At 42.5% G+C, this 11,593-nt stretch overlaps 1 protein-coding gene across 1 annotated transcript in view; it reads left to right on the top strand.

Annotated features, from left to right (window-relative positions):
- The first annotated feature begins 9,260 nt into the window (after nt 1-9,260).
- The window catches only part of WWTR1 (WW domain containing transcription regulator 1), a 32,959-nt gene continuing 30,626 nt past the window's right edge, over nt 9,261-11,593 (top strand). The window contains exon 1 of the mRNA XM_026854939.1: nt 9,261-9,364. Within this exon, the coding sequence (XP_026710740.1) occupies nt 9,261-9,364 (104 nt within the window). The remainder of the gene's footprint in view (nt 9,365-11,593) is intronic.

The following is an 11,593-nucleotide window of genomic DNA, read 5'->3' as shown; positions in this document are numbered from 1 at the left end:
GTAGCAGCTGTAAATGTGGAGTGGGTACACTCACTTATTCCTGAGTGCTAGGGAGGGCTCTGGCTGCGCTAAGACTAGGCAGATGTCTTCCGTTTAAGAGAGGGGAGTTGTAAAAGTTCTTCACACTAAGAATCTAGTAAAGCATGCGTTTGTTGATGTCTGGTTTTGGTATAAAATGAAAATGCCAGTGATTTCCATGAATCTCTCCCGTACTTCCCTCCTCTGTCAGAAATCACTGGACCACGAGGGAATGTGGTGCAGCCTGAAGCTAACCCAGCCATCTCACATCTGAAGCTGCTCTGGCTGCGGGGTGCTGCCCGCGGATTTCCAAACCTCTCACTCTGTTTTGGTGTGCATGGCAGCCAGGGGCTGCAGGGTCAACCAAACCAATCTGTTAATCTAGCTGAAATAATAACGAGCAAGGTTTGTTTCCGTAGATTCAGCAAGGTGAGCAGGGTGTTCATGCAAGTCACCTTGCTGTCCCGTGGCTGCTGGGGCTGACACAGGGGGATGGCCAGAGTGTGGCACCCCTCTCAGCAGTGCTGTGGCCAGGAAACCAGAGATGCTGGTAGCCAGGTGCAGGCTCCCTGCTTGCGGTTCTCTCATGCAGTCTGCCAGGATTGAGTTGTGACCTTAAACTGCCTCGTGTGTTATTTGTGATTTAGAACCACAGAAAAACAGAAGTCTTTAAAACTGGCTTTTGTTTCATTTGCAACAGCCCAACTGTCCCATGGTCTGCCCAGAGGCCTGGAAACATCAAGTAGCACCAACACCTTAGTCAAGTCACCTGTGCTAAACAGCAGAAAAGGCACAACTGTCTGATTTTCCGGCTTCAGAGTACTGTCCCAGAGGAGGGCAGTCGTACCCTTTGTCAGGTTTGCCAGCGCTCTGTGGCCCCGGGCGCGGGCCAGTGCCAGACCAACACGCTGTGTCTGTATGTAGCCAGCCACGCACACACCGACAGTCCAGCACCTGGACAGGTGCTTGGGTGTACCACCGCTATGGGTTTTTTAAAAGAACTCATTATTTCTCACATACCTTCTTAGAGGAGATGGGACCCATCTAAAAATAAATGTATATTGCATTTCTGTGTATGAGAAGGAAGGTAATAGTATTCTTCTTAGAGTACCTGGAAGAGAGCCAGACCTATCAACTGTTCCATCTATGATGTTGTAGAGTGTCAGGCTAATGCAGAAGTACTTGTTCTGCAGATAGCATTCATTTTTAATGTGGCTGTTACAGGTGATAAAGCTACAAGAGTAGGATGTGATAGATGTTGTCTGTGGGGAATACCATTTTTACCCATTATTTGATAAAAATATGTCTGTGAATTGCTGTGTCTTCACGAGGTACTGTAATGAAAGGCTCTACTCCTTTAACAATTCATCTGTTCTAGTGCTCGCGCTACGAAAGTGGATTTTTATTTCCATTTAACTGCCTGAAAGGGTATCTGTTTGAGACAAAGAACTCCACGACTTACACTAAACCCCCCCGTGCCCCACCCCTGTGATTTCAAAATATGCCAGGCTCTCAGGGCAGCTGAAGTCACTGGATGCTGTGTTTTGAACACAAAAATGATACCTATTTTGTAAGGTCAGAGCCTAGATGGCTTCAGAGTGCTCCCTGAAATTACTAGTATGTCTAAATATGTGGTACTCCTGGTCTGTACGATGGGGACAGCCTTGCAAAATGGAATGGAAATCTCTGAAGTTGCACTGTGATGATTTACTCATCATCTTCCAAAGACAGTTTGTTACATCTGTCACTAGAACAGTTCGAGAATTTTGCAGTAAATATGGGATGAAGCTGTGTGCTAGATAAAGAAAATACTTAACAGCATGTCAGTAACTGAGCCTTTGAATAGCCAAATGCACTTGGTAAGTAAATCTCTGGAAAAATAGTGTGTGATTATATAATTAACAGTGGTATCACAGCGCACAACCATGAGAGGACCAAAAGAAGCTAACACTGAGTATGTTATTTTGGTTCATTGTACTAAACTTTTCACATTCCTTTTTTTGCGCATGTAATGTAAACATAAGCTAAAAGAAAAGACTAAGACAACTGCAAACCTAATGAAATTGATGCTTTGTCTGCACTGTCTGGCATGTAAACTGTCTATGCCAGTAAAGGTTTTTCTCCAAACATGTTCTGTGTGGGCTCATGCCAGAGTGAAGCTCATTGTTTCTAACAAGATGTGATTCAGATCATAATTTAACTCAGTCCCATTTCCACTTGTTTGCATTTAACAGAGCTGTAAGCAAGTGACAAGCCATAAAAATTGGGTTATCCTACTGAAATTATTGCATGATCTTCAAGCATTACATTTGCAGGAGCAGTGACGGTGTCTCGCAGGTGTGGAAGGTAGTTGCCACGCTGTGGGGACTGAGTCGTAGTTACCAAATGCACAGGTGGGTGCGTGATGTTAGGGCATGGTGCTGTAGTTTCCGTAAAGCCTTTCCATGTTGTGAGGAGGGACGGGACTTGCTTCTTGAAATTTCCCAGTCTGTGGTGAAGAGACGTGGAGAAGAAGCGTGGCAAAGGAAGAGGAATCCAGCTGCCTGCTGCAGGTGGAACAGTGTGTTCTCATGCAGTTACCAAACCACGTCCTGCCATGGTTTTGTGCTTATAATGGCCATGGAGAAGACAGAATGTCTGCAAGGAAATATAAAATATTTGTATGTATACATCACAATATATCCCATACTAAAAGTTCATCTTTTGAAACTAAAGCTACTTGAAGTTGAGAAGTAATTAACCCATTAGCATTTTGTTAATAATGAAGAAGAGTGCTCAATGGAGGATTCTTACACAGAAGCATTCACAAATTCTCTTTTAATATCCAAGGGAGCACATAGCATATGTACAGTTTTCTTACTAAAGACAATCTAAAATGTTTCTCACCTGCCTTTTTTAACAAAAACAAATTGCTCCCCTTTCAGGATTGGAGGGGTGGCAGCAATAACTGGAGTGCATCCGGAGGTCTGCAGAGGCATGGGGCGTTGGCCTGGAGGCCTTGGCGAGCCGTGGGGCAGGGACGGCACGGGGACGAAAGGCTGCCTTGGGTCTGGGGAGGAAGAACTTTTCTAGTTGTTGTGGCACCCCCCAGCCAGTCCTCCCACAGCTGCCATAAACTGCTGTAAAATACGGCTTAATTGTAGAATTTCCTTGATACTCTTCATCCCCGTCAGAGACCCCTGGCCCGCACCCCTGAGCAGACTAAACACCCCCAGGCAATGCGGCTGTGGTCTGTTGGAGCGGCAACTGTAACTGCTGTTGGTAAGCATTTAAAAATACTCATCTGTGAGTTGATTTTTTACCCAAAACTATTCTCATTTTTCTGTACGCAGTGGGTCTCACCCTTCCCCTACTGAAGTTTCCTAGGAACAGACACTAGGCCTGGAAATCATTTTGAAATGTGCGAGGGAAATGAGATCAAAGGTTTTCATAAGAGAAAAAGAACATTTTTGTATGCACAGTAATCTTTTTCATCCTAATTGTCACACAGGACTAAGTACTTGAGCACATTTCTTTCTGTTTACCTTAGAGGGATAAAATCATACTTCTGAAAGTCACTTCATGGGTTTCTTTGGGGGTGTGTGAATTGGTATCAAAAAATTTCTATTTTTTAAAATAATTAAGACTGTAGTAAGTAGATTTCACTTCTTTAGATTCTAGTGATGGTTTTTGAATTCTCTATTTAATGACAAAGAATATTGTTTCTGTCTCAGCTGTGCTTTACTGTCCGCCCGCAGGCAGCTGAGGGGAATGTACCAGGCTGATGTCTGCAGCAAACAGTCGGCGTCTATCCTCTGGTGCAAACAAACATAGGCGAGTAGGTACCGCCAGCATCAATGAGTGAGCTAACACTTTATTTCTCAGCTGGGTGTGCAAGACAGAGTCTTGATTTGTTCTTTATACTATTTATTTTCTTGATGTGAATGTACTGCATGAATCTTTTCCCAGACCAATAGTTGTGGAATATTTGAATTAAACTGAAGGTTTAAAGTAAATGTAATTTAGAAAATAATTGGAAGGGGTTCACTCTTGATTCTTTTTTTTCACAGAAATAGGTTTATGTGTGTTCAAGGGCACACAGGAACGCATTTCCATTTAGCAATAGCCCTTTGTGTTGTGAGGTCAGTCCTCTAAGCTTCTGTGCGGGGAGTGAGTGCCTGAAGACCTGAGGGGCACAGCATCCTGGACAGGCCCCAGCTGGTCTTGTAAAGGAAACAACACGGTAGTGGTAATAGTGCGGGTTCCATTCCTCTTTGCCCTAAGTCACCTTATTAGATTATAAACGACAGTTGCTGAAAAATAGGTGAGAGGACTTCGAATATTTAAAGGTAAGCCAGCGTAACTGCTTGAGCCTACAGTTGCCTCCTTATTCAGGGTTCTTTTTTAACCTACTTAATTTCATGTATCTGGATTCAGGGATGAATGTGCAGGGGCAGGAGCTCTTGTGTCGGAGTGGCTGCTGGGGGAGAGGCTGCATGCCAGCCCTGCTGACGGCCTTCTCTCAGGAAGGCCGACATTTTATCGAGGCTGAGAGGGAATGCGTGAAGAGTTCCTGCCTTGACAGATCACTCCAACTTTTGTACCAACCCTTAAGTTGTGCTAAATTGATCCAGTACATTCATAATTATTTTGATTAGGTCTGTTTTCAGTCTGGATCCCTTTGCTGATTTGAGTTGCTCTCCACAGCCTAAACCAGTTGTACCCGCCGAACTGCGGAGGTGGCAGAAGGTGGGAACGGGCAAGGTGCAGGCCTGACGGGGTGTTGTTTGGCCTCACAAAGTGAACTGCAGGACAGGGGATAACTCAACTCTGCTGAACCTTTTATGTGTGGAAGGGCTGAATGCCTAGCACCCTTCTGGGTCAGGCCCCGATGCAGATGAAGGCATTGAGGGAAACGAACGTTTTCTTTGTTATTTCTGCTAGCTGTCTGCTGGGACCATGCTGGACTGGTGGTGATGGTGAAGGCGGGCTGCTTGGTCTCTCAGGGGTCCTGGCCCAGCTGACTAGCTGTACTAATGGTGGCTTTCATTGGGGTCAGCGAGAGGGCCAAAATTACTGGCTGCTGGTTGGGAGAAAACTCACCTTGCCTGGTGAGAGGGAGCCCCTGAGAGCATGGCCAAAGCCACTGGCAGGGCGGGAGTGGGACCCTGTTCCTGCAGTTACTGGGAGCGTCTCTGGTCTGTGTCAAGAGATTGTTTTACACCAGCATGTTTTAAGTAAGTTTTTAAGGCACTAAAAGCTTGTACGCTATTCCCCTTTTGCTGCTAGATCCTGCATGATAATGGTTACTGAAATGCTGTGTGGCTTGGCTCTGGCTTTTTTTTTTTTTTACCAGAAATTGCACTGCAGTACCATGAGCAAGCTCACACAATAGACTGGGATGTTGTGGCCCCGAGATAATTTTCCTAAATTTAAAAAACTTTCCATCTGTATAAAAGTGTTTCTGCCACATCATGCAGTGTCAAAGCGCTGTGAGTGGACTCCTCCTTGAGACAAGCTTCCTTTTTGTCCTTTTTTTGCTTACAGGGAGCAGAGGGACAGGGAGAAAAAGTTGGGCAATGCTTTGGCTCTGCTTGGGAGATGTAAACAGATTTCCCAATGTTTAGCGATGGCGGTGCAGCCGGAAGCGGGGGCCTGGCCGTGCTCCAGCGCAGTGTGAGCTGTGGCCCTTCGGAGGAGTTAATGACTCAGAACAGGAGGGCTGGTGCTGCGGGTGAGTCACCACCTTCCCACTTGCCCTGAAGCAGCTTTACTTTGATGTGGCTGACTCGCAAAATCCGCTCTCTGGGTCCCCGTGACAAAGCCCTGATAGAGGACCCGTACAAGTACTACGTGTGAGCCAAACTCCAAGTTTGTGTTACTTCAGGTGAGAGTGCACTGACAGAATCATGTATTTCAAATCAGTGCTTTCTCCTCAATTCCCCTTAAACTTTTTGAGATGAGTAGATCTGAATTGCCTAATACTAGAAAAAAAATACGGTCTGAAAATAGAATGCACTGAGATACATTTGTTGTTGGAGTTAGTACATGTAGAAAGAGAATTTGTATACTTCATGCTGCTGCTTGCTAATTTAAACTAACTGAGCTGTCTTGGCAAGGCTGCCGTGGAAGTCAGGGATTAGAGCCTAGCAGTGGAAAAATGCAGTACACAGCAGTAGCACAAATTCTGAAGAACATTGACATTTCAAAGTGGGAAGCAGACACCCAAACAGGAAGCATTTAACAAAAGCCTAAGGTACTACAGGTGGAACGGGATCAAAAGTCCTAAGAAAATACTGAGTGGTTTAGATCCAAGCTTTGCTTTCATTTTTCTCTGGTGAGGGGCCACCATGAGGATACAATTTACCACTGACTGAGCTTGTGTATGGCAGGACTTTATGGATGTGAGTGCCGTGATTTGGGCAGCTTGGGGGGCAGCGTTTGTGACACTGTGTTCTGTGTCATATTTGACACAGGTGTACCTCATTTGAGCTGTAAATATTTAACTTTCCCTGATTTCGGTGGGAACACTGAAACTTCTTGTTTGCCTGTGAAGACCCCCTGTCAGTCTCATCTGCGATGCAGAAATAGAAGTTAAAATGAATGTCTCTTCTTTCCTACCCTGCTTACTTATGAATGAAGACCTTGTTGAGAAATGGCCTGCTCAGGTACCAGGATTTATAATAATAAGAAATGCAAAGATCATTTCTGAAAACTTGAAAGGCGGAATTTGAATATGTATTTTGGGGCTACTTTGTAATGTATTTGAATATTCCTTAAATAAGAATCTTATAAAAACAGTCTTAAAAGTTCATTACATTTCTACATAGCAGTTCTCTCTACATTGTAGTAAAGCTTCATTACTATTAAACTTCAATATTATCAAGCTAATATTAGGTGAGATATCTTTAAAGACTGGGGCTCCTTCTCTTCGGATTCATACACATGTGATGGAGATGCTTATCTTCAAAATTTATAGCAAAGAACTGTTTTGCTAATTCTCTCCCAAACTCTTAGGCTGTCTCTGGATAATGTGTGTAGATGGTGAACAGAAAATGGCATGCAATAAAAGAGATAATAATATAAATAATAGTAGAATATAATTATAATAAAAGAGCAAATAATTAGAGAACTAGATCACTCATAAAATCAGTCTTTTTCAGAATTGTTCTGACATGGAGTTTCAACTTCATTGTTGGTTGAGCAATCATTATAGTAATACTTGTTACAGAAAGTGTATTTAAATGTGATCAGTTTTTTATTCATATACATTTTTAAACAAAAATAGTGTTACAGTTCCATCTCCTAATTTCCTCTCCGCCTTCGTTGGGAAAAAGGAAAGTAAAAATGACAAGGGAAATAAAAAATTATTACTTACATAACTTTGGAGCTATTTTATGAAAAACTTTTGAAAATGAAAATGTTATCATTTGCAGAAAATTATGCAAAGACTAAAAGCATAAACTAGCAATTATAGAAAAATACTTTTTTCTTAAGGGAAGTGGAATCTTACAATTTACAGAAACAGAATAGAGCTCTTAGGACTGAGTAAAAGATGTTTTTGTGGTATTTATTAAGTATTAATTTGGACAGATTTAGTGTAACAGGTTATCTTTCTGTATAGATGCTGCTACACCAGAACAAAGTGTGTGATTTATAACAATATCATTCCATCGATGAAGTGGGTAAAAACTAGCATACAAGTCAGTGCCTTAGGGGACATAGACCAGCGGTTTAACACAGTGACACCTAATTGTCTGGGTAATCCTAAAAATTAAATGCTTAATCTTTGTCTAGTACCAGTGTAAAGCTCAGTCACTGGGAGAAGGAAGACAGTGAAACTCTTACAAGTGGGTCACCCATGTAGTTCAGCAGTGAAGGCAGGATCTCTGGCCTGTTACTTGCCTTTGTCTGAAGCTTTGTTTTCTGTCTCATTGTTGTAGGCTATGTGATGTATGCCAAGAAGAAAATCCTCCTGGGATTAGTAGTTCTGGAAATAATAAAACAAGGAACAGATCGATTGATACAATCCCAGATAAGGATATTTAGGGACTCTCTCCATAGTGTTTTTCTTTTGTGTGTACATTTCAGAGCTGAATAAATGGTCTTCATTGCAATGAAATGTCACACGTATGAGCAAAATTTTTTTTTTCCAGGGTTGAAATAGTGGTAAAGGGTGTAGTTTCACAATCAGAAATGCTGCTCTTTGCCACTAAGGCTCTGAATTGCCTCTCCCACCCTCATGCAGCCATACAGCTGGTTGAGTGTGAGTCCAGCAGAAACAGAATTGACAAAGCAGAAAAGAAATTCATATTAGGCCTAAGGGTTTGCTCAGCCTGATCTGTCAGGCTGCAGGATCGCTGCTGTCAGCCCAGGAGAAGGGGTGAGTACGCCTGGCCAGGGACGTGGGGCTCTCAAGCAGCCGTGTGGACTGGGGTTGTCCTCAGCCAGGCGTCAGATCCCAGCTTCGGTCCGACTCACCCTGACGCTGGCTGTACCATACTGTTCTAATGCCCCCAGTCCCAGGGACAGCCCGGAGGTAACTGCTGCGCTGGGTGCCCGCCGCGGCCGCGGGGCTGCTGGACACCCTGCGCGCGGCTGGGCGGCCTGGGCATGGAGACACCTCTCAGGAGGTCACGTGGCTGGGAACTGCTTTGAATCCGTTTTAAAGATGAAGGTCCTGAGTTTTAGGACAGTATTCTGCCTTTTAGTGATTGAAATCCACCTGTAATGTTTAATGTTTTACCCACCAGCCTTTAAGAAAAAAGAGCCTGTTCTGAATTGAATTTTGCCAGCTCTGATGCCCAGGAGTCTGTAAGAATCTGAAAAAAGGCTCATTTCTTTCACTGCTACATTTTCTTTTATTCTCCTGTATAAATAAAAAGATACTGGGCCAAAGTCTGCTATCCCAGTATAAATAAACCACATTTCAAGTGGAATGAACCAGTACCTGTTTCTGCAAAGGCTTAACATAACCATTTTGACATCTATGTTAGAAATAAGGCGGGGGGAGATTTACATGAACAGTGGAAATCAGGTTGGGGGGAGGCTTCTCTGCCCTGAAACCACACCCTTTATTTTAGAATCATAGTCTGATTTTAGGGAATTGTTGGGTTTTCAATTCTACTATCTTGTTAAATAAGCATTGTCTAATGTTTAACAGCCCTTTCTTTAATAACTGGATCAAACCAAATGGGTTTAGTGGTCATAGTAATATATTCTAGTAACAACCAGCCACTACTTGATCTTGAATCATAATATCAATGCCATATTTGAAGTTCAGACACTCTGTCTGCATGTTTTTTAATGAAGAAGATATGTTTGTACACTGCCAGGATGGCACCAAGGAGGATAAGCAAGGCCACTGGTAGATCCTGGCTGTGGCTGCTGAGAAGTTATTATGTTTACACAGAAAATTCCTGTGTTTTGTTTTGTTTCAAATGCAGCTGGATTCTTTAAGAGTTATGATCTTTAAGTTTTTTGATCAATTTTTCAGTTCTTTTGTAACTTAAAGAGCATCACATAATAGTCATCGTTGCCCTGCTTCTCACATGTGTAATTAAAGTTTGTTTGTTTTCTCTGCAAAACATATTGTTTTCTCTGCAAAAAGGTTTAAAAGAGATTTTGATCAACAGTGGTGTTAGTTTTCAGCTACAGTGTCGTGACTGGTTGCTTTGCATAGTGATTTGCAGAATGTTTTTTCTTATGAGGACTTTCATGTGTGAAGAGGCTTTATGAATTTATTAAAACGTGATGGAGTATTTTTAATTTGCAACTCTTGTTTCAAATGAAACAGGACAAAATCTGCAAGGCAATACAGATACCTCCTAGAAAGGTAGTAGCTTAGAAACTGCCTTGTTTCCTGATTCTAGATTATGTGTTTCTTTATGTTTTGTGCTGGCTTAATGCTGCCTGCCTCACTGTGTCAGTAGCTAAGAAAAGACACATACTTCAGGGAAAGCAAAGGGCAGAGCTCTTCCTCGTAATCCTTTGCAGGCAGGACATTTTAAGTGGGCATATTTTAAAACAACAAGAAAGGGATGGAGAATTGTCTCATGGTACAATGTGGACTTTTCAGTTTATTTCATCCTAATTTGAAAGCGTGTTTCAACAGGAAGCGTTATGCCAGGTGCGTTTCTGAAAGAGTAACTGTTGCTTGACTCTCTAGCTTTTAAAGTACATAGTACTGCTATTCTTAAAGTTTTTTTCAAAGTCATTATTTGGAAAAGATTTTGCTGAGCTGATGATGTTTATTGTCAGCACTATATAAACTGTACTGCTGAAGAATATTTTTTATTACTTCTGCTACTAAACCCTATATGATGTAAAATTTTTTACAGTTTCAATAAAGTAAGCCTAATGACCCTGTATTAAAAGCGTGAGACAAAAGAATTCATAGTTACTGTAATAGATTGCCCACTGCCACCAAGCATTCCTGCCACCATGCTCTCTCCTAAATATCTGCAATGCTGTGAGTCTGCAAATTGAAAGAGTGTGACTCACTTTTCATTGGCATCTGTGGCAAAGCTTCTGGTGAATCCACTGTTTCAGGATCAAGACCTAAATGACAAATTCCGTATTTTGATCAATGTCTACTTTCACTACTTACTGGCCTATTTTGTAAAGAATAGCAGATTATTTTTGCTTTTCTCTGTACTGCATCTTGGATGAGGTAATAACAGCATCAGAATACGCAGGTATTAAATATTTTGAGTTAAAAGCTAGTGTCTTTCAATGTTTAATTATAACTAAATGTCAAATGCAAAAAAAAGAAGGTAACAAGGAAAAAACACTGCGACAACCAGTGTGTGCTCCAATGGTGTGCAGACTTCAGTTTTATGAGTTTCCTGATTATCTGAGTTGCTTGGGCAGGTTTCTTAGTTCCATCTTTCCCAGGAGATAAAGGCCCTTCCTCTTGAACACCCCTCAGTCCCCTTCTCTCCAAAGGAGAGAAGCCAGGAGCCCTCAGCCGGTGCCTCCCAGCCCCTCACCAGCAGAACCCCATGAAGATCAGGTTTGCAGGGAGACGGAGAGGGGGGATGGTCTATGGAGCTCCCGTTGCCCACAGCTGTGGGGAGCCTCCACGTGCCCGTAGGACCGTGACGGGGTGCAGAGATGGTGGGTGTTATTGGGCTCCCTTCAGCTCTGGGGAGCCTCCAGCTGCCTTGTGTGTTCATAGCTCTCACCTGAATCCAAAAATGAACGTGTTGTTTGTCTTTTAACACCCACGAAGTGTGAGAATACTACTGCTGAAAGGAACTTGGTAACAAAGCAGCATTTTGAAGTTGACCATTTTGGTATTCTAGAGTGTCTTTTTGTGAAGAGCTCTTCCCGTTACTGCGCACTGACGTAACTGGCAGTTCTAGTTGGAGTTTTGGATCTGTAGCTGGAATGAGGAATAGGTTCAGACAGGTTACAGATTGCTTAATACAGCTGACTTCATAGATGCTTTTAACTTGTGCCTCAGGTTTTCCTAACAGGAATTTGTGCTTTCAGTTTTTTAGAGATTAACATTACAAGAAAAAAAGTCTGATTTAATTTTAACCTTTTTGCTTATATTTTACAGTGTTTATATGTAAAAGAAGTTTTGAAGTGA

This window comes from Athene cunicularia, assembly GCF_003259725.1.
Source record: "Athene cunicularia isolate RWA chromosome 9 unlocalized genomic scaffold, athCun1 chr9_part1, whole genome shotgun sequence".
Lineage (NCBI taxonomy): Eukaryota > Metazoa > Chordata > Aves > Strigiformes > Strigidae > Athene > Athene cunicularia.
Note: the sequence above shows the minus strand (reverse complement) of the source record. Positions and strands in the feature narration are given on the sequence as shown.